A 22,413-nucleotide genomic window follows, 5' to 3' on the forward strand; every position below is an offset into this window, starting at 1 on the left:
TTTTTTTTTTTTTTTTTTTTTTTTTTTTTTATATTCTATGAAAATAACTTTGCAAGATAGGCCCAATGTCCAGAAACAAGCTACAAGCACTTTTTTTTTATCAGCTCTAGAATGTAGACAGGGATTTAGCATTGCGTGATTGATGAAGGGGTAAGAATTTCGAATAAGGGGTATGTTGACGGGGGGTTCCTTAATCCATTGGACACAGATAATCCGTTTCCAAAAATGCACGGTATTGACTGGAAAATTGTAACCGAAGAAAGAAGAAAGTGAGGATTGAATGTGGATCACAATACCACATCGCTTGAATATTTATTAATTAACTTTTCTACATGCTGCGTTATGATCGGTAAGAATACTACGGCCGATAAGATGACATCTGCTATCATATGGTGTGATAATGTGCAATTTTTGCAACATTGGCTTTTCAACATGTATAAATATCTGGCTTCTTCTGCTGTCGAAATCAACCCCATTTCTACTGATTTCATTATCTTCTTTTTGTCCTTTATCCTCAATTCATCCGTACCCTATTATGAAAGGCCATAAGTCTCTGAGCTGTATCCTGAGATCACTATCCCAAACCTCGGGACAGTTAAAGGGATGTTTGACAAAATAGCCAAAACATTGGGAATTCACCATTTTTTTTTATTTTTATTTTTTTAAGGGGAGACGCACAGGCGGATTAATTATATCAATGTATCAGTGTATCAATTTGTAAAGAAATCCATCACATATCAATTGAAAACTACTCATTTTTGTAATGGTATAAAAAAAAATTGCAGAAAATATTACGCAATACAATGTTGCAAACATTTGCAAAGTATACATATAGCTTTAGCACTCATCTCGCTGAAAGTGAGATGAAGAGTCCTCGCCAAAAAGTCATAAACTGGATATATTTTTCAGGCTTTTAAATTGAATAGAATACTTCCATTTTTAAAATTCGTACAAACTTCAAAGTTTTAATTTTTACGGATCTGTTATCAACAAGATATTCCTCTATTCTCTTTCACAATCAAACATGCTTCCAGTATCTGGCGTAAGATCCACTGTTTCAACAGTACGAGTAAAGTAGGTTGGCAATGAGGATGAGGTTGTCCATTCCCAGCAAATTCTAGTATTTTTAATCAAGAACGACGATTGAATTGATGGCATCCAATCATTCATTCTATTCAAAAAGTATATGAATTTCTGTCTTGGTACGTAATTTTTTTGTTCTTCAAATTCTAATTCAAATTGAGTATTTTAAAATATATCCAGTTTATGACTTTTTGGCGAGGACTCTAGACAGTAGTCCCCGTCGTTTATTTAAATTGTATTATAAAAAAATATCGCGGTTAGAGACACAAAAAAAAAAAAAAAAAAAAAAGAGAATCTTCCTTTTTTCATTGGCTACAAGTGTTTCTAATAAATCGTTCGCACTGGGTTTCGTGTAGTAGGTATAATATGACTCGCTAACAACTGAGATATTTCAGATTCCCGATTAATCTTAAATCTGAGGTTAATAAAAACAAGAAAGAATGGAAGAAACACTTCTGGATCTGAAAAACAGGTACGGTGGGTCGACCTTGTCATTCTTTTGGTTGGTCCTTTTCAATTATAAAAATTTTTAAATAAACCATTTATATTTGAAGAAGTCTAAGTAAGACAAAGTCGATCCTCTGAGTTTAACCTCAGTACAAGATAGAGTTGAAAGCCCCATTCTTCTTCACAATTTGAACCCAAGCGCAGACTACGTAATAGCGCTCGCAAGATTGTGTGTGTCAGATACAAGGAACGATCTGAAACAACACGGGTTGAAAGGGTGGGGATGTCTATCCTCATACTCCACAGCGCAGTTGGTGATTGCCCTTCTTCCATCATTGTATAAGGGAACACCGTTCTATCACTGACACACTAACGGCACATCATATCATTCAATTCTAGTAGTGAAAAATCTGCGAAAAGCCTTGAGTGCGGGGTTATGGTCTATGGAATAATCTACGAAGGATGACTTATTCATACTGCTATAAGTATCATGGACGCATATATTTACATCCCGATCACGTCCCCCTTACGCTCGGGAAGTAGACCCAGATTAAAATCGGGATCCTTACCAGTAAAGTCTACTTTCCCTTATGTCTCAATGAAGGTGACACACAAATGGACATCATACTATAGACTATAGGCTCTTTAAAAACAGAGTTGAACAAAATAGTAACTTCAGCAAGACCCACGACCGCCGCGCATAGCTCTTTTTTTTTTTTTTTTTTTTTTTTTTTATGGTGATCTAATACCTTTGCCATCTGTCCAGATTTGTGCTATTTCTACACTCTCAAATCTTTTTTTCGTTTTTTGTTCTTTGTTTTTTTTTTTCTTCTTCAATTCTCACTCTATCTATGACTTATTATAACATACCACAGCTACTTGAGCTCAACCCTGAGATCACTATCCCAAACCTCGGAACAGTCAGAGGGAAACTTGACAGAACAGGCAAAGTAGCTAGGTTCTTGAATGTCCCTGTAGCCACTGTACCTGTAAGATGGCGACCTGCTGTCAAAGCACAGCCATGGCAAGGCGTTCATGATGCTACAAAGCCTGGGTAAGGAGTGCTATTCTGAATGAAGGAACCGATGGCATAGAAGTTGCTTGTTGCACGATTAATATACTGAGATCTAACGCATTATTGCTTAAATAAATAAATAAATAAATAATAGCCCATTGCCACCACAGCAAACGCGGTCTACTCAAAAGACATTTATCCTAACTGGGCAGCCACCAAAGCTCGACTACAATACTCATATGAGTGAATATGACTGCCTTGGCTGTAATATCTATATGCCTGCTATTGCTGTCGCTGATTGCGCGAACCTACCAGTGCTAGTGTGGGCATACGGAGGTGGCTTTAAGAATGGAGGAGCTTCATCTCCATTTTATGGTAATCTAGTGAATGGAATAGTCGATTAAGAGGAGAATGCTGTTACATGAAGGGGATCTTCACCGATACAATTTTACTAATATGGTTACATTATGGTCGTGTAGATTGTACTCCTATCGTTGCAAATTCGATTGAGTTGCAAAAGCCGGTTGTGGTGATAAGTCTCAGCTACCGTATCAACTACCTTGGCTTCCTTAGTTCCAAGGAGATGATGCTTGATGCTCAGGAGTATGCTTCTACCATCCCACCACAACATCGTACCTGGTATGATAGTTCCGTTGGCAACTGGGGACTCTTGGATCTGATCATGGGTCTCGAGTGGGTTCAAGAGCATATTAGCGCTTTCTCTGGTAATCCAAAGAGAGTGACTTGGATGGGTCAATCTGGGGGCGCAGTGGCCGCATCTTATATTAGTATAATCCCTCAATGTCATGGTCTGTACCAACGTATGATCATGCAATCTGGTGGAGCAACATTGGTGCCTCCTATACATCCTGAATATGAGGGTCAGTATGTGTTTGACCAGTTGTGCCGATCACTTCGGATGCCAGATGGTCTGGGACCACTAGAGAAAGTAGCATGGTTACGCACGGTGCCTGGAGAGGTGATCGCAGAGTTGATGAATGATTCTACTGTTATTACCTTCAGGCCTTCAATTGATGGTATTATCTGTAAAGGAAGTGCGCTCTTGGAGGTAAGCGACTTCAAGAGGTATGATCCAAACTTGGAATGGGTTATGACAGGAACTTGTAATGATGAAGGTGAGTGGGCACTCTTTTTTTTTTTTTTTGAATCGGGCCTCTATTCCATATAAGACCCCGTTGTCTGGGCTGGAACCTGTTGACCTCGTGCTCACCCTCTGCTTTATTTTTTATATTGTATTTTATTTTTATTTTATTATATTATACTATATATTTTTTTAAAACTACCAGCTTCTATGTTTGCGGATGTATGCGGCCCAACTAAGATGGAGGTTTTTCCGTACTACAGGGGACGCTCCTGTGCTCCAACCGATTACCATCTCTTTGATCAGCTATTTGGCACTCCCGCGACAAACAAAGAGGCCCGAGCAATCTCCAAACGTGCTCTAACATCTCAAATTTTTGAATATCCAGTTTATCAGACCTGTGAAGCCATTACTGCTCATCCATCATGTCGTCTAAGTCGATATTATTTCGAAAGGGGAATCGAAAAGCTGGACAAGATGATACCAGGCCTTGGTGTCTTCCATGGAGCAGACCTTTTTTACACATTTGGCAACAACTCATATACACAAAGCTTCCTCAATGAAGATGAAAAGGCATTTGCAAAGAAGGTTCAAGCAGTGTGGATCGAATTTGCAACTGCTAGATCCCCTAAGGAATCAGATTTGCCGAAAATAACTCGATCTACTCACTCTACTGCCTTTGGTACAACAACGATCCATAACGACCTTGGAAGAGAAAGGAAGAGTGAAGCCATCCTTTTTTCAAAGACATTAGAGATCACCAAGACCTCACATTCACCTATGACTAGAATGTCGGACAGTGAGATCAATTTCAATCAAAGAGCACTCGCTTTTGTCGCTGAGATGTCTCGATGTGGCAGGGGGATGGACTTTAGTGTCCCTCCGCTATATGATATCCGCACAATCGTAAAAGGTGATAATTCAATACCACGTGCACCAGCCCAATCTTTACCTTCTTCAGCACCATTACCAGTGTCATTCCCATCCTCTTCCTCTAAGGCGTATGCAGATAATAGGATCGCAATGAAGCGAATAGTATCACGAATTTGATGAACTCTAGTGATTCCGATACACCAGTAAAAAAAAAAGAAAAAATCATAATGACGCTAATAAAAAGTAGAAAGCTGTGTCGCAACGAAGATAGAAAGAAAGGATTATGGGAATATATATTGCACATTTCCTTGATTAGCATTTTATTAAAAGCCCCAAGCTGCGATTCACTGCACTAAGATTGGAGATGTTTAGCAAGTAATATTGAAAGAAAGGTGGAGAATCGCTAGATAGAAGGTTCAAAGAGTTAGATGTATTCGCTATTGCTGCTATTGATTACAGGCTGACATGTCACTCAAGGTGATGCCACTCGTTGAACTAGTTCTATGAAAAAAAAAGAGCTGTTTTGTCTAAAATATAAGCCGGCTCCCTAGCGTCCTTCTTGTCCCTTATTATGAATTTGAAAACAAGACATTTTTGTGACCAAAAATGGCCGCGATTCCAGGGTAAGGAACACTATACAAGTACTGATACTGGAGTTGGGTACTAAAATAGGAGAAAGTTATTTACACTGATACTAATACAGTTCACATATACAAGCACCATGTAAAGTGATATTAAAATCACTTTTATAATATTACTAAGCTATGGCCCGCACAATAACCTGCCGAAATTCCGCTTAAAATGAAGCTTATCCTCTTCGCAGTGCTTGCCTGAGTACAGCATGCTTACTAAACTCTTGGTATCTTTGACACCAGTTCTTGTAAAACGGATTTTAATATCAGAATTTTACGTTCATACCAGTATTCAAAAGACGAAGATAATAGCATTGCAAAGAGGCCAGTAAGATATTCAACTTCATTTAACAAAAAGTTCCGTTTTTCTAGACGACAGACAGTAGAACTCGTCCGAATGAGTAAAATAAATAAATAAATGTGTTCAGAGATCGCTCTTTTTCGATAGACCTTATCAATTACAAGAGTTATATTGAGTAAATCATTTATATTTGAAATAAAAATAAGTAAATATTCTCAATTCATTTCAAATTATTTTCCGGAAAGCGGAGTCTAACTTTTATTTTGAACACGGGCAGCACACAAAACGATTGAAAACGTGTGACAGCACGCCTCTTAAATTTCCTAAATTATGAAACAACGATGTGTTTTGCAATACGTGGTGTTGCATATCTCACAGAGCGCTTGGTCTCACCTTCCATTTGATTTCTGTCCCTTGGGTAAGTTACAAAAAAAAAAAAAAGGCTGCCACGTGGAAATAGCCAGGAGACCTTGTGGGACATAGTGTACTTGGTTCCACATCTGGATCAGTTACATATCATTCTCGAATAATACGAAAGAAAAGCATATTGTCCGATCTACAATGTCCCACCCACTGATTCCTTCTAGGTAATCCGATCCGGAGCTCAAAAAACGAAGATGGTGATCATACTTTCGGAGCACCATAGTTTTGCAGCACGGCCTTCTTTAGTCTTTCTGAACTTTCAGAAAAGAATAAAGAAAAGAAGTGACGCACTGTAGGTCGGTTCCTGCTGTCATAATGGGTATAATTATATTGAGTTTCCATTACAGCAATGAGCTCAGGGCAATCCATTTCAAAAAATGGATGAAATAAATTAAAAACTCTGTATTGACTTTTCAGCACATATAAATGTCTGGCTTCTTCTGTTCAAATCAACCATTATCTCCACTGTCTTCATTTATTTGTTTTTTCTTATATCCTCACTTCAACCATGACTTGTTATAACAAACCACAACTACTTGAGCTCAACCCTGAGATCACTATCCCAAACCTCGGAACAGTCAGAGGGACACTTGACAGAACAGGCAAAGTAGCTAGGTTCTTGAATGTCCCTGTAGCCACTGTACCTGTAAGATGGCGACCTGCTGTCAAAGCACAGCCATGGCAAGGCGTTCATGATGCTACAAAGCCTGGGTAAGGAGTGCTATTCTGAATGAAGGAACCGATGGCATAGAAGTTGCTTGTTGCACGATTAATATACTGAGATCTAACGCATTATTGCTTAAATAAATAAATAAATAAATAATAGCCCATTGCCACCACAGCAAACGCGGTCTACTCAAAAGACATTTATCCTAACTGGGCAGCCACCAAAGCTCGACTACAATACTCATATGAGTGAATATGACTGCCTTGGCTGTAATATCTACATGCCTGCTATTGCTGTCGCTGATTGTGCGGATCTGCCAGTACTCGTGTGGGTTTGTGCAGGCGGCTTTAAGAATGGAGGAGCTTCCTCTCCACTTTACGGTAATCTAGTGAATGGAATAGTCGATTAAGAGGAGAATGCTGTTACATGAAGGGGATCTTCACCGATACAATTTTACTAATATGGTTACATTATGGTCGTGTAGATTGTACTCCTATCGTTGCAAATTCGATTGAGTTGCAAAAGCCGGTTGTGGTGATAAGTCTCAGCTACCGTATCAACTACCTTGGCTTCTTTAGTTCCAAGGAGATGGTGCTTGATGCTCAGGAGTATGCTTCTACCATCCCACCACAACATCGTACCTGGTATGATAGTTCCGTTGGCAACTGGGGACTCTTGGATCTGATCATGGGTCTCGAGTGGGTTCAAGAGCATATTAGTGCTTTCTCTGGTAATCCAAAGAGAGTGACTCTGATGGGTCAGTCCGCGGGATCAACGGCTGCATCATATTTCAACAGGATCCCTCAATGTCATGGTCTCTACCAACGTGTAATCATGCAATCTGGTGCAGTATCATTGCAGCCTCCTATACATCCTGAATATGAGGGTCAGTATGTGTTTGACCAGTTGTGCCGATCACTTCGGATGCCAGATGGTCTGGGACCACTAGAGAAAGTAGCATGGTTACGTGCGGTGCCTGGAGAGACGATTGCAGAGCTGATGAATAATTGTCCTATCATCTCCTTCAGGCCTTCAATCGACGGTATTATCTGCAATGGAAGTGCACTCTTGGAGACAAGCGACTTCAAGAAGTATGATCCAAACTTGGAGTGGGTCATGACAGGGGCTGGGGTCGATGAAGGTGAGCAGAAACTTACTTTATTTCAAGTCTGATCTCCTAATGTCCATCTAATCTTTTATCCATACTGATCCCTGTTATGTCTTGTGCTCACCCTCTGCTTCGTTTTTATTTTTATTTTTATTTTATTTTTATTTTTTTTAAAAAAAAAAAAAAAAAAATGAATAGCCGGCTTATTCATACATGCATGCGCTGCAGCTACGCTAAAGGCTTTTCCGAGCTTCAAGAAACGTTGCTGTGCTCCGGACGATTATCATCTCTTTGATCAGCTATTTGGAATCCCAACGACAAACAAAGAGGCTTGGGAAATCTCCAAACGGATTCTGATATGCTACCTTGGTGAATATCCAATATACCAGACCTATGAAGCCATTACTGCTCATCCATCATGTCGTCTAAGTCGATATTTTTTCGAAAGAGAAGTCGAGAAAATGTACAAGGCGCTACCCGGCCTTGGTATCATCCATGGAACAGACCTCTTTTACACATTTGGCAACAACTCATATACACAAAGCTTCCTCAATGAAGATGAAAAGGCATTTGCAAAGAAGGTTCAAGCAGTGTGGATCGAATTTGCAACTGCTAGATCTCCTGAGGAATCAGATTTGCCGAAAATAACTCGATCTACTTACTCTACTGCCTTTGATACAACAGCAGTCCGTAACGATCTTGAAGAGGGAAGGAAGAGTGAAGCCATCTCGTTTGCAAGGTCATTAGAGGTCACTAGGACCTCACATTCACCTATAACCAGAATGTCGGACAGTGAGATCGATTTCTACCAAAGAACATATGCCTATGTTGCAGAGATGTCCCAGTGTGGCAGGGGAATGGACTTTGGTATTCCTCCGATCCTTGATATCCGTACAACCATAGCGGCTAATGAGCCTGTAGCACGCATTTGATGAACTCTAGATACCTTGAGATTGTAATAAAGAGAATAAAGCAGATGCGGAGGGTTGCATCGCAAAGAAGAGAGAGAAGACGAATTGAGATCTATGACCCGTTAATGATATGCCTTCCAGAGATGTACAGAAAACTGTAGAATGAATGTCGTTAGTTTCGCATATTTAGTTTGGCAAATATACAAATATACAGAGTTATTTTGAAGTAAGCACTGGTTTTCGCCGGGGGGGTGGTTTCCGCTTTTGAACTCGACTAGTGATGTATCTACGCCCCAATATAAATATATTGGTAAGTGTCCTTACTCTTCTATGTACTATTCCAGAAAGCTCTTGATAGTGAATGCTTTTTGAAGTATATATTATTAGGTGATCACTTTTAACAAGAAATGAATAGTCATCTCATACTGTCTTTAAATATGGAGAAGTACATTATAGCGGCGGTAAAAAAAAAAACTTGCCAATGGGAACCACTAGCAACATTACCCGGCTTCACATACGCACCTTGGTGATAATGGCACCAAAATATCTACAGTGGTAACGCATTGTTGTTGGTTGTGAAGTACATGTACGTGAATATGATGACTTACTGTTCAATTCTCATTTGTACCATCAACAGTGCTTCTAGAGGAAGAACCATGTAATTGTGGAATTAGCCCGGGAAATGCTCTAGATGACTCCTGAAAGAGGAAGCAATTAAACAAGAGCATGAAGATGAAGCCAAAGCCTTGACGCCACGAAAAGCTACCTTAGCCAATGAAAATGACGGAGTACAAAGCATATTTATGCATGCACTATAGTGCAGAGCACATTGGTGGCCAAACGGTGTCGTCTATCACATTTTCATTAAAAGGGCTTGCGGCTGCGCACTCGATGGGAATCCCCAATTGTACCTCGAGCGCCATCACATAGTCCATGTTTGGAGCTCAGATTACGATTATCAGTCCCATTTGGACAATAGTAATCTGTTAGGTGTATCCAGACTAGGATCATCAAAAACCAAGTTGGAAGAGGACGTGTCTTTATTCTTCGTATAGCAACTACAGCAGCTAATAATCAGTTTTCTCAGAGCATTGTATCATAGAACATTATGTCACCATTGGTACACTAGTGCTACATTACACCAGTCAAATGCGCTACTGAAGATCATTACAGTAACAAAGCATAGAGCCTCGAACACGCCTTCGCCGTAGGATTGTGGATCGTTTTTTAAAAAAATTAAGTTAATTTCACTTTTGCCATTGCCTGCCGCATTGCCAGGCAGGAAGCCACTGGACATATTATATATGAAATGACACGTCCTCGTTACATCCCGACATTACTGCTTATAAAAATCTTGTATCTTCCTCTTTCCAAACCAACATCAGTTCTCCTTCTTCATTCCTACTGTCTTCATTTATTTGTTTTTTCTTAAATCCTCATTTCATCCATGACTTGTTATAACAAACCACAGATGCCTAAGCTCAACCCTGAGATCACTATCCCAAACCTCGGAACAGTTAGAGGGACACTTGACAGAACAGGCAAAGTAGCTAGGTTCTTGAATGTTCCTGTAGCCACTGTACCTGTAAGATGGCGACCTGCTGTCAAAGCACAGCCATGGCAAGGTGTCCATGATGCTACAAAGCCTGGGTAAGGAGTGCTATTCTGAACGATGGAGTCCATGCCATAGAAGCTGCTTGTTGTGCGATTATAGAGACTAAAATTTAAAGTATAATTGCTTAAAAGTCGATTGCCACTACAGCAAACTAAGTCCTCTAAAAAGGTCCTTGTTTTAACTGGAAACCACCTGAATATCGATTACAATACACACATGAGTGAACACGATTGCCTTGGCTGTAATATCTATATGCCTGCCATTACTGCTGCAAATTGCGCGGACCTGCCAGTGATTGTGTGGGTATGCGGAGGCGCTTTTAAGCATGGAGGAGCTTCCTCTCCACTTTATGGTAATCTAGTGAATGGAATAGTCGATTAAGGAGAGAACGTTAGTACATGAAGAGAGCCTTTTTTTTTTTTTTTTTTAATACTAATATTACCACTTAATACCCATGTAGATTGTACTCCCATTGTTGCAAATTCGATTGAGTTGCAAAAGCCGGTTGTGGTAATAAGTCTCAGCTACCGTATCAACTACCTTGGCTTCTTTAGTTCCAAGGAGATGGTGCTTGATGCTCAGGAGTATGCTTCTACCATCCCACCACAACATCGTACCTGGTATGATAGTTCCGTTGGCAACTGGGGACTCTTGGATCTGATCATGGGTCTCGAGTGGGTTCAAGAGCATATTAGTGCTTTCTCTGGTAATCCAAAGAGAGTGACTTGGATGGGTCAATCTGGGGGCGCAGCAATTGCATCTTACTTCAATATGATCCCTCAATGTCATGGTCTGTACCAACGTGTGATCATGCAATCTGGTGGAGTACCATTGGTGCCTCCTATACATCCTGAATATGAGGGTCAGTATGTGTTTGACCAGTTGTGCCGATCACTTCGGATGCCAGATGGTCTGGGACCACTAGAGAAAGTAGCATGGTTACGTGCGGTGCCTGGAGAGACGATTGCAGAGCTGATGAATAACTGTCCGATCCTTGCCTTCAGGCCTTCAATTGATGGTATTATCTGTAAAGAAAGTGCACTCTTGGAGGTAAGCGACTTCAAGAAGTATGATCCAAACTTGGAATGGGTCATGATAGGGGACTGTGCCGATGAAGGTGATCATAAATTTGCTTTATTTCAAGTCTTATCTTCAATGTTGGCCTAATCTCTTGCAGGTTTTTGTTATGCCTTGTGCTCATCTTCTGCTTTTACTTCTATTTTATTCTTTTTTTTTTTTTTTTTTTTTTTTTTAAAAAAAAAAATTGACCAGGCTCCATCTTTGTAGGCAGAGGCTGTCCAGCTGATATGGAGGCTTTTCCGTATTACAGGGAACGCTCCTGTGCTCCGACAGATTATCACCTCTTTGATCAACTATTTGGCGTCCCCACGACAAACAAAGAGGTCCGAGCAATCTCCAGCCACATTCTGAAATATCAAACTTATGAATATTCAATTTACCAGCTCCATGCAGCCATAGCTAGTCTCCCATCATGTCATCTAAGTCGATATTATTTCGAAAGGGGAATCGAAAAGCTGGACAAGATGATACCAGGCCTTGGTGTCTTCCATGGAGCAGACCTTTTTTACACATTTGGCAACAACTCATATACACAAAGCTTCCTCAATGAAGATGAAAAGGCATTTGCAAAGAAGGTTCAAGCAGTGTGGATCGAATTTGCAACTGCTAGATCCCCTAAGGAATCAGATTTGCCGAAAATAACTCGATCTACTCACTCTACTGCCTTTGGTACAACAATGATCCATAACGGCCTTGGAGAAGAAAGGAAGAGTGAGGCCATCCTTTTTTCAAAGACATTAGAGGTCACTAGGACCTCACATTCACCTATAACCAGAATGTCGGACAGTGAGATCGGCTTCTACCAAAGAGCATCTGCCTTTCATATAGAGATGTCCCGATGTGGTAGGATGGACCTTTGTATTCATCCGTGGCTTGATATTCGTACATTCAAAGGAAGTAATGGATCCGTACCACGTACACCAGCCCAATCTTTACTATCATCATCTTCCTCCAAGATAAGGCCAGATAGTAGGATCTGAATGAAAGGGATAGTAGCACGCATTTGACGAACTCTACGCCCTCTGATTTACTCGCAAAAAAAAAGAGTAGTAGATGATAATGATACTAATAAAAAGTAGAAAGCTCTGTCGTAAGGAAATTGGAAAGTGGGGATTGTGGTGTAACATTATGTAATACATTTCCTTGATTTGCGATTTCATTAGGGTCCCTTACTGCATTTCGTTTACTGCACTAAGACCCGAGATATTAAGCAAACAATATCGAGGGAAAGAGGGTTATGCATCTGGAATGGGCGGCACTATTCCTTCGACCTCAGTCTCCTTGACATCAGTCATATTGAATGCATGGAGATAGATCTGAAGAAACGGGTTTATAAAATATCCGAGACGACCACAAATCTGTCATAAGCTGCGGGTATGAATATATCTTGGATAGTAGACAGATATATGTCTCAGCCGTGAATAGAGACAATGATTAGGAGAGATGTATTCATAACGCAGAGAATATTTGAACAGCCTCAGTCCACCAGGTTTCAAAACTGGAGTCAATCTGGCATTCTTAAGCTCAAAGTGTGAACTATGTAATGCTACTCGCATGGTTGTGCGAATGTTGATCCATCAAGGCTGGACTTAATTTTAAGGAAATTATGTCTCCGCTACTCTTGTCATATTCATCGATCTATTACCAAGACTATGTTAAATAAAAAACTACAGTATAATAATAAAGCATCCGAGTCTCTGATGGCTCATCCGTTAATTAGCACTAATACCTTAAAACTAACTTGTCCTGATCTTTAACCAAGTTTGGTACAGTGCTTGGAGTTGCCATCGATCTCTAGCTGTCACTTGTCTTGGACTCTCGGCTATATTTTTTCGCTTGACAAGCGCTCTTATCCGATCATACCCGGAATGATAAACATATGCTCGAAAGCGAAAGCTGGGCATGAAAAAGAACATTTGTCCTGGAACACCAACGGTAGTCCACACCGGTCAAGTTCATTGAATAGACAAAAATAAGATCAGGAATTTGGGCACACAAAAACATTTGGGACCGTAATCTGTTAATGTTGGAAGCTGTACTATTGAGGCGAAAGAGGATGGCCTAGTTGTGATGAGAAACTCACAATGGGGATCTCAAAGTAGTGGCACAGCGTGACATTGGATAAGATATTCTGAGACCTCAAGCCCCTGTTGTTGAGTTTGTTTTAAGGTTATTAAATAAAAAGAAAGACCAGTCATGTCAAAGAGAACACATGGATATAGCTAATTATCCCTGGAGATAACGCCATCCTTGAGAGGGGCAAGCAGGGTCTCTTTTTCCTCTCTACTTCGCACTTCGCACTTCACACCTCAACACTCCACACTACACAGTTTTAGCCCTATTCTCCAAACATCATTCAGTATTCACACTTGTCTTTCATTTGTTTTGTTCTGCCCTGAAACGCTCATTCACATTCACTTGCTCCCATCCTTTAAAACCCTCGTCTTTTTTTTTTTTTTTTTTTTTTTCAACTTCCTTTGGCCCTTATCAAACATGGCTAACAACAAGGCGAAAGGCCGATCCGATCCACTATCGTCTGCAGAACAGGGCCAAGGCCGGGGTTCGCTGGGCGAAAACAATGACAATCTGCCACAGGAATGGACTGCTCTGCTTAGCCAACAGCGTCGTGCCTCACAGAATAATGGAGATAAAAGCAATGGAAAACGTTCAACTAAACATGCATTGTCAGGTCATATGCGGAAGACCATCATTATTGCACTTACTTCGATCTCTGGTGTGCTTTTGGTGATTCTCGCAGTGACTTTAATTAATAAAATTGGTTCTGTACCAAGTAAGTGAAAGGCCCCAACATTCCCTCCCCCCCAAAAAAAAAAGAAAAAAAAAAAAAAAAAAAGAAACCTCCTCCTTTCTCTTTCTCCCCTCAACAAACTGGGTTTATAATGTAAAACGCCGTACTTATACTCTGACTTCAACTTGTTCCATAGCTTTTGAAAAGAGCACCCCTAGTCTAGTCAAGGCAAAGCACGGGGCTGTGGCCGCAGAGGAAATCCATTGCTCTGAAATTGGTGTGCAAGGTACATAGTTTTGTGATGTTTGCTTAATATGGTTCTTCCCCACACACTGCATGCATGAATATTTCTGTGTTGTATGCGTGAGAAAAATCAATAGACTGACAATACACACCACACCTTTCATTGTATCCGCCATTTAGTCCTGAAAGACGGTGGTAACGCAATGGATGCTGCGATTGCCTCTTGTCTCTGTATTGGTACTGTTAATATGTTTTCAGCGGGTATTGGTGGTGGTGGGTTCATGACAATTCGTCTGCCGAACGGGACAGTTGAAGTGATTGACTTTCGGGAGACAGCGCCTGCGGGGGCCAGACCAGATATGTACAAGAATAATCCTATCCTTGCGCAGAAGGGAGGCCTCTCTGTAGCCGTGCCTGGTGAAATTCGAGGCCTTGCTTTGGCTCACAGTCGTTATGGTAAACTGCCTTGGGAAAGATTGTTCGCACCATCAGTTAAGATGGCTAGAGAGGGCTGGGCTGTCGGACCGGAACTGGCGAGGCGTCTTCAGCTGTACAGGGTTTTGATGGAGACGGAGCCAGATTGGTCGGCCATCTTTGCGCCCAACGGTACTGTTCTTCGAGAGGGGCAGTGGATCAAACGTGAGGCGTTAGCAAATACACTGGAGACCATTGGCAAAGAGGGTGCCGACGCTTTTTACACCGGTCCCATCGCACAAAGCATGGTCGATCACATTAAGGCTAACGGTGGTATCTTGGACATGGCTGACTTGAAATCCTATAAGCCCTTAATCAAAAAGCCAATGATTGGCTATTATCAAGGACGAAAAATTTACACTACACCAGCACCAACGAGTGGACCTGTATTAATCAGCATCCTTAATATCCTGGAGCGATACGATTTGGGCCGATTCAAGGAGAATGCTAATGTGGAAGCTCACCGTCTTGTTGAAGCCATGAAATGTAAGCTTACTGTTTTTAAGACAAGGAGCTTTTATTCAGCATAAAATATAACTGCGCAGCAGCAAGCAATTAGTAATTAATTTTACTTTTCTCTATCTCCATGATAGTTGCCTACGCACAGAGGACAGAGCTTGGTGACCCCGATTTCACTGATCTAGAGGACAAGATCCAAAACATAATATCGAAAGACACTGCAGGCAAAATCCGTGCCAATATTTCAGATGATCGCACGTTCCCTGTGGAATACTACAATCCTCATTGGGGACCTATTGATAACCATGGAACGACACACTTGTCAGCAGTTGATCAGGATGATATGGCTGTGGCTCTGACTTCAACTGTGAACTTGATCTTTGGCTCAAAGCTGATGGATCCCAAGACAGGTATTATTCTCAACGATGAGATGGATGACTTTTCGATTCCTGGTACCCCTAATGCGTTTGGACTATATCCTTCACCTTTCAATTACCCCGAACCTGGTAAACGCCCGCTGTCCTCGTGCGTACCTACCATCGTTGAAAGAGATGGCAGCTTTGAGCTGGCTTTGGGAGGAAGTGGTGGCTCCAGAATTTTGACTTCTGTTCTTCAGGTAAAGGCTTTTTATTCTTTTATTTTGTAGTGCATCATCACAACCGAATTGTTCAACAAGCTGAACCTTTTATTTTATTTTATTTTATTTTATTTTATTTTTTTATTTTATTTTTTGGTCTATCAGATAATGCTGAACATCTATAATCACAGATATAATGTGATGGAAGCTATTGAGGCGCCGAGGGTTCACCACCAATTGATGCCCGATTTTCTAGATATTGAATCTGGATTCTCTTCATCCGACATTGAATTTTTGCGTGCACGAGGCCACAATGTCACTGTGTCGGATATTCGATTGGCCAAGGCTGAGGTGCAGGCTGTGCACCGATCAGAATTTGATGGGCTAATTCATGCGGCGAGTGATTCGAGGAAACATGGGATTGCAGCTGGCTACTAAGAGCATGTTGAATCAAATATTATAGACAAAATGCATGTGTCCAACTTCACACAAACATTCATCGTATCATAAATGTATATTTTTAGAGCTTAGTGCTGCTGCGTTTTAATAACAATAGTATAATATATTTATATAAATAAATACATATTCAAGGCATATTGTACTGTAGTTTAATTCATAAATATCTGCAGGTTTGAAAATGGATATTTGTTTTGTGAGCCAGGGTGCAATGGGCGTAACAGCAACAGGGGCCGTTTCCCGCACGTAAAAATCATGATCTATCAAAGCCCTGTGTCCCTTTCCCTTTTTTATGCTTTGGAATGGATGAGATTCGATGGGACAAACAGACCGAGACCAGTCTCTTTCTTCTCTTGATGCCTTTATAAGTAAGAGTATGTACGTGACGTGGGTGTGCATTGGTAAAAAGAATGTGAGAACGATCTACAATTGAATTCGCTTTGACCTCTTTACATCTTGTGTGGGCCATTGGGAATGTTCTCTTGCAAAGCATGAATGGGCAGATGTGGCGCTGAAGCAATTGTCGGACTATGCTCTCGTGTGAAGTGTATGGATTGGACATTTCTAATCCAAGGATCCAAAGATAAAAAATAAAAATCGTGAGTTTTAAATGATTGCATGTGTTTGTGTTGAAGTTGGAGCACATGTGTTGCTTTCGGATCAAATCAATTGTTGGCTATGGGTTTGTCCATGTTAGGGAGTAGAAAATGAAAAAGAAAGCCAACAACTTGTCCGATAGTTGCTCGGGATTCTTTTTTATTTTTCCCCTTCATCCTTTCTTCCGTTTGTCCCGTTCTTGGTTTTATTTCTTATTTTTTATTTTTTTTATGAATCTCACGATCTCAATTGCATCCTCGCTTGGACATTGATTGACGCATCAATTCGGTTATTCTCTCATTCCTTATCCTTTCCCCTTTCCGTCGTCCTTCACTTCCTCTCTTTTTCTCTCTTTCTTTCTATTCCTTTTTTTATTTTATTTATTGATTTCTCTGCTCTCTTCTCTCTCCTCTTCCTTTCTCAATCCCTGTCAAATCTATCGAGTTCTTTACTTTCTTTGCTTATATTCGCACCCAGACAGACAAACCAAAGGAAAAAAGTAAGCAAAGCACCGCAATGTGCTCTCACTTGGGTTGCACCATGTCCATATATACACACAAACAACAACAGCAATAGCAATCATAAATAAAATGACACTAATTCTATTCTTATGCATTCACTTTTTCACATTTCACAGACTTTGTTCAATTGCTTTATACATTACGGTTTCATCGCATTCCTCATCCTTTCTTTCAGTACATCTAGATCGCGTTTCTTCACCAACGAGGCGCGTCAAGAGCTTTTAGCCGCACCACTTTTTTTTTTTTTTTTTTTTTTTGCAATTTCGTTTTTACGGGATTGAGATACTCCTCCCGTTGGTTTGAATGGACAAGCCCATCAATGGCGACAAGTATGTTCGCACGCTTTCTCACTACTTTCGCCACAATCAAAAGCGTCTTGTCCCAGTAGATCCCGATGCCAGTAACGACACCAAAGGAATTACACAGGGTGCAAGAGAGAACAAGAGCAGCAGCAGCAACCACAGCAATAGTGTTGTAGGACAGAGTGTCCGCTCCATTATCACGCCTGCGGATCCCATGGCCGCTGCATATTCTGGCATGGTCAATTCGCTCTGGTCTGTGGGGAGTGCCGTCGTTGATTCATTAACTCCTTCGTCTACTCAGAGACCCCCAACAACGGCTCAGGATCGTGACTCGTATAGCGGAGCCTGGGATGGGACAGGGACAATTCCCGCAGACTCTAATCCGCGAGAACGACAGCTGTATCTTCAGGCCCAATTGAAAGCGCCGATCTTTCCTCTAGATTTATACTATCTCCTCTATTTGCTGGACCGATTTGAACTAGAGGGGATTGAAATTGAAGGATGGGAAGGGAGTGTCCCTCGAGCTGTCGGTGACTCGAAGCCACGTGTTCTGAATGCGAGCAATGGATCGACTTACTCGTCTTTCCCGCCCCCAAATGCTTCAACGCGTCCACAATCTATTCGGTCCTTCTCATCAACTGCTCTCTCAACCTTGACGCTCATCACAGGATGGAAACAATGGTCAAGTGCGGCGTCCTCGAACACAAACAACATGACCATCTCGGACGACGTTCACTTTATCCACAAGTTCTTGAAAAAGATTGCTGGTCTACGTCTCGTCGCAAAAATGGCTCCTGACCTTGATCCCGCTGGCAAGGGCAAGATTGAAGGCTATAATGCGCAAGAGATTTTAAATATACTGGCTGTCAACCCCTCAGACGACTCTTCTTCTTCTTCCTCGAGACGACAACAACAACAACGAGTCTTGCTCCCCTTGGCAGCCACATTCTCATCTCTGACTCATTTAGAGCTACATAAAATCCCACCAAAGTGTGTTGATGGATGGGAGACTTTGATGCGTCAATTAAAGTCACTGGTCATTATTCAAGCTGGGCTGGAGGATGTTCACGATGCGATCGTTACAGCAGTGGTTGAGAGTGAGAGGCGCCGTCGAGAACGAATCTCTAAAGAGAAGAACCGGGCTGTTTTGATTCGACAGGAGCAACGAGAGGCACTAAAAGATTCAACCTCAGTCACTATGGGCCGTCGTCATGGGCAAGGATCTTCTTCCGGATCATCCTCTTCTGGACCATCCTCACCCGAGAACTCTCAACCACCCTCACCATCGTTAGCTGTTGATTTAAGCGGAGACGAAGCAGTAATATTGAATTCTATCGAAATGTGGCCAGTCCTGCGACACTTGTCTGTTTCTGATAATGCCATCCCTACTTTGAAACACAACGACACATTCTTGTATGCTCAGGCGATTGTTACATTAGATCTCTCTCATAATCTGCTGATTGCGCCACCACATGCTCTCATTCATCTGCACAATTTACACTATCTCAATCTGTCTTACAATATGCTTTCAGGTGTTCAGGCGATCTACCAAATTCTGGGCAATATTGCAGTACTAGACCTGCGAGGCAATCGACTGGAGAGCCTGTGTGGTTTGGAGAGACTATGGAACTTGGAAAAGGTCGATGTTCGTGAGAACAACCTGGATGAAGCTGCAGAAGTGGGACGATTGGCAGCCCTCCCTTGCATTCGTGAAATCTGGGCAGAAATGAACCCATTTTGCACTATCCAGGTAAGATATAAAATCTATCATTCCTCTTTTGGAATGAGACTGTTTTTTTTTTTATTCTTTCTAATCCAAATTTTTCTTGTTCCTCTCCTCCTCTCTCTAGCCAAAGTACCGTCTTGAGATCCTGGCTGTATTCAAGGCGAATGGACATGAATTGCTTCTTGATGGGTCATTTGCCTCGTTTGCAGAGAAACGTACTCTTGCAAACATGAGCCCAACATCGTTTTCATCCACAATTTCGAGTATCAGTGTCGTTAATGTAGCTAATATACCCGCAGCGTCCGTCCCAACAGCTACTTTGGCTAAGGAGCTTGCGCCACCACCACCACGCATTACCAGACCAACTGATGCTACGAAACAAGAAACACATGGCAACATTAATGATGATAGTAGCACAGAGTTGGATACTACAGACAAGGATGGATTGGCTGCTGCATCGCCTGGCATCAACCCTTCGTCTCCTGTCAAACTTGTCAAGAAGAAGCTAGTCAGGTCGTCCAAGCGGGTTAAACGCATTGTGAACCTTGACAGTGATCATGACGACGACAGCCATGAGGAGGAAGGGGAGGAGGCGGAGATAGGCGAACATCATGATGTAGCTGAAGGAAATGCGGCAGTAGCTCATCCCAAGCCCTTGGACGCACGTGCTGCTAGCGTTAAAAAGAAGAGGTCAACCAAGAAGGCTGGTGCTAGTGTTGATGCTGAGAAAACAGGGAATGAAAGTGGGGAAGGTGTTCCAAAGAAGAGCAGAAAGAAGTCAACAAAGAAAAAGAGCTCTGGCCTTGTCAGTTTTGCTCCAGATAGTAACGGCAATAACAATGGAGCAGCAGATCTTGGCGAAGACTGCATTGATCATTCAGAGTGCAGAGACAACCATCACGTTCACCGCTTAGCACAACTGGAGCGCTCTTTGAACTCGATCCAGCTCAATAATAATAATAATAATCACCATGGTAATCAACATCAGGCGCGGCATAACCAGCCCTCACGGGGGATCCTCAAAAGGTCCTCAGGCGTGTTTGATCCGAATGACCCTGCGGGCATGAGGCCGTCTTCACCCAATGGATCTATGTGTTCATCCGATGATGGGGGTGCAGAAGCCTACAGACGCAAAATTGAAGCTATGCGTAACGAAGCTGGGTCCAATTGGCTAAAGGTCTTGGCAGAGATGGACAGCGAAAACACTGTGCCACAGAGAGATAGTGGCATGTAAAAAAAAAAAAAAGCAGACCTTTATTAAGAGAAGTAATAATATATCACACGTGATTTATACCGTCGTTGTGTCACTAAATTTGTCCACATGGACCTTATTTAGACTCAATTTTTTTAATAATAATAGGAATGAAAAAAATAGCATATTTCATTAGAGTTCAGAAAGTCGCTGACAAAACGATGATTGAATTGATTTGGTGGCTGATTGTCTGAAATGGAAGGTGAAAATATACTTATTGACGACTTTCCGATGAAGACTCTATCATAGACAGTGGCTCATTTTAACAAGATAGATGAACCATTTGTTATTGAACGTGATCTTGCCACACCACCGCTCGCCCTTCTACGCCTTATCTTTTCATGGATTGGCCATAGTTTTGAAACAGACATGCCTCACAAAGAATGCGACCAGGAGATAGAGAGGTTGGATCCAAATGTCTGCACAGCAGAAAACTTCTATTGGATCTCACCTCGAACTTCCGCGGTAGCTGTCGGGACTTTCAGAATCAAGGAGACTGTTTTGGTAAATCACATTGCTTTCCTTCGTTCGTATGAGGCACGGGATCCACTTCACCCTGAAATGGATGCGAGAGAAAAAGGTGATATGAAAGAAGAGGTCAGGAAGGGAATACGCAGGCACAACCACCATAAGCCGTCTTTACTTGACGCCTCCCAAAGCTAATAAAGGTCATATGGACAAGTAAACTAGAGATCATAGTAGACATAGTGATATGATAATGAAAAGTCAAAGACTGCTGCTATGAAGTAACTCGACGGCAGAGTCGAGAAAAGTGGAAGAAAAAATAAAAAGAATAAAATCAGGTTGTTTCTTTTTTTTTCCCCTCTTTTCTTTCCTTTATGCAAAATAAATAAAATATAAAAAATACATCAGCAATCCCCTATGATTTATAATAATGTGATAAAACTTGTGTCGCTGCAGTTTATAGACACAGATGTCTTCATAAAGATCATAAAAGGTCTGTACTCAGGTTGCCTGAGAAATCTTTCCTTTTCATCTGAAGGAATAGCACCACGCAAGGGGGCCTCCTTTCCTCAAATAAATCTTCTACGACAGAAAGCGGCGATTCCACAACCTGGAGTTGTCCCTGGTGAAGATGAGGATGATGGATAAAAAGCGAATAATGCTCCGTAGATGAAACTACAATGTTAGAAAGCTAAATGCTGATAATTATGACATGGACAGTGGAAATGTTTGTACTTCGAAGTTGAGCGTAGAAAGGAGTTAGATCATAGGGAAAAAGAAATAAAATAAAATAAAGCAAACGAATTGAAAAGGACGCAGTTCGCTCGTGTAAATAGATTGTATTTCGCTTCATTTATCTTAAATAATTTTGGACATGTCGTGGACATGCAGCGGACATGGCAGGACTCAAGCATTGGACATGTCCCACCATACCCAGAAAATTTCAGATGTGTCACTTACTAAGACGTTACCTGTATAAATGGCTCCCCTTACGTCTTCAAGTTGCACACAAAAGATGAAGGAATGAGAAGAAGCCACTTCGTTGAGAAAGATCCTAGACTATTTAAGCATAAGAATTGTAGATATCTCTTTGAGGTTCTTTTTCTTCCTTCACCACTCTCATCAACCAAACTCACCTCTATCAAATCCTTAAACTGCCCTAGTATTCGAAAACAATGAAAGCCCTAAAATCCTCATCTACCAATATCAAGGCTTGCAATTGGACCCTCCTCAAGCACCATGTCCTAATGGCCATTATTGCTATGGCTACGCTGGCTACTGTATCGGCAGGAGTCTGTCCTCATCCAAAACCGGAAGGCGAATTGGTTCTCGGTT

The 22,413-nt window shown here is 41.4% G+C and overlaps 5 protein-coding genes across 5 annotated transcripts; all 5 read left to right on the forward strand.

Annotated features, from left to right (window-relative positions):
• Positions 1-2,787: 2,787 nt before the first annotated feature.
• On the forward strand, positions 2,788-3,392 carry BCR41DRAFT_294401 (Carboxylesterase; the record flags this gene model as incomplete). The annotated part of the gene is made up of 3 exons (XM_022020399.1): positions 2,788-2,920; positions 3,025-3,148; positions 3,194-3,392. Coding segments are annotated over 3 exons (456 nt in total), but the record flags the coding sequence as incomplete, so codon positions are not given.
• A 3,398-nt stretch (positions 3,393-6,790) lies between these two features.
• BCR41DRAFT_294140 (Carboxylesterase) lies at positions 6,791-7,317 on the forward strand (the record flags this gene model as incomplete). The annotated part of the gene is made up of 3 exons (XM_022020393.1): positions 6,791-6,923; positions 7,028-7,151; positions 7,197-7,317. Coding segments are annotated over 3 exons (378 nt in total), but the record flags the coding sequence as incomplete, so codon positions are not given.
• A 2,692-nt stretch (positions 7,318-10,009) lies between these two features.
• On the forward strand, positions 10,010-11,464 carry BCR41DRAFT_412092 (Alpha/Beta hydrolase protein; the record flags this gene model as incomplete). The annotated part of the gene is made up of 4 exons (XM_022029463.1): positions 10,010-10,212; positions 10,309-10,529; positions 10,638-11,227; positions 11,450-11,464. The coding sequence occupies 4 exons, from the start codon at positions 10,010-10,012 to the stop codon at positions 11,462-11,464; spliced, it is 1,029 nt and encodes a 342-aa protein (XP_021878104.1).
• A 2,251-nt stretch (positions 11,465-13,715) lies between these two features.
• BCR41DRAFT_359985 (gamma-glutamyltranspeptidase) lies at positions 13,716-16,352 on the forward strand. Its single transcript, XM_022025290.1, has 5 exons — positions 13,716-14,048; positions 14,203-14,292; positions 14,430-15,209; positions 15,317-15,798; positions 15,925-16,352. Exons 1-5 carry the CDS (start codon positions 13,751-13,753, stop codon positions 16,195-16,197), a joined length of 1,923 nt encoding a protein of 640 aa, XP_021878105.1. The 5' UTR covers positions 13,716-13,750; the 3' UTR covers positions 16,198-16,352.
• A 1,229-nt stretch (positions 16,353-17,581) lies between these two features.
• Positions 17,582-20,660, forward strand: BCR41DRAFT_424705 (hypothetical protein). Its single transcript, XM_022030474.1, has 2 exons — positions 17,582-19,385; positions 19,486-20,660. Exons 1-2 carry the CDS (start codon positions 17,637-17,639, stop codon positions 20,593-20,595), a joined length of 2,859 nt encoding a protein of 952 aa, XP_021878106.1. The 5' UTR covers positions 17,582-17,636; the 3' UTR covers positions 20,596-20,660.
• The last annotated feature ends 1,753 nt before the right edge of the window (positions 20,661-22,413 follow it).

Source organism: Lobosporangium transversale (genome assembly GCF_002105155.1).
Source record: "Lobosporangium transversale strain NRRL 3116 chromosome Unknown BCR41scaffold_40, whole genome shotgun sequence".
Classification (NCBI taxonomy): Eukaryota; Fungi; Mortierellomycota; class Mortierellomycetes; order Mortierellales; family Mortierellaceae; genus Lobosporangium; species Lobosporangium transversale.

What these genes read in the sequence shown, in the direction of transcription:
- BCR41DRAFT_424705 (XM_022030474.1), top strand. Translation starts at nt 17,637, where the DNA reads ATGGACAAGCCCATCAATGGCGACAAGTATGTTCGCACGCTTTCTCAC. An exon ending in ACCCATTTTGCACTATCCAG is followed by an intron (nt 19,386 to 19,485) that starts GTAAGATATAAA and finishes TCCTCTCTCTAG; the next exon opens with CCAAAGTACCGTCTTGAGAT.
- BCR41DRAFT_359985 (XM_022025290.1), top strand. Translation starts at nt 13,751, where the DNA reads ATGGCTAACAACAAGGCGAAAGGCCGATCCGATCCACTATCGTCTGCA. An exon ending in TCTTGTTGAAGCCATGAAAT is followed by an intron (nt 15,210 to 15,316) that starts GTAAGCTTACTG and finishes TCTCCATGATAG; the next exon opens with TTGCCTACGCACAGAGGACA. An exon ending in TTTTGACTTCTGTTCTTCAG is followed by an intron (nt 15,799 to 15,924) that starts GTAAAGGCTTTT and finishes TTGGTCTATCAG; the next exon opens with ATAATGCTGAACATCTATAA.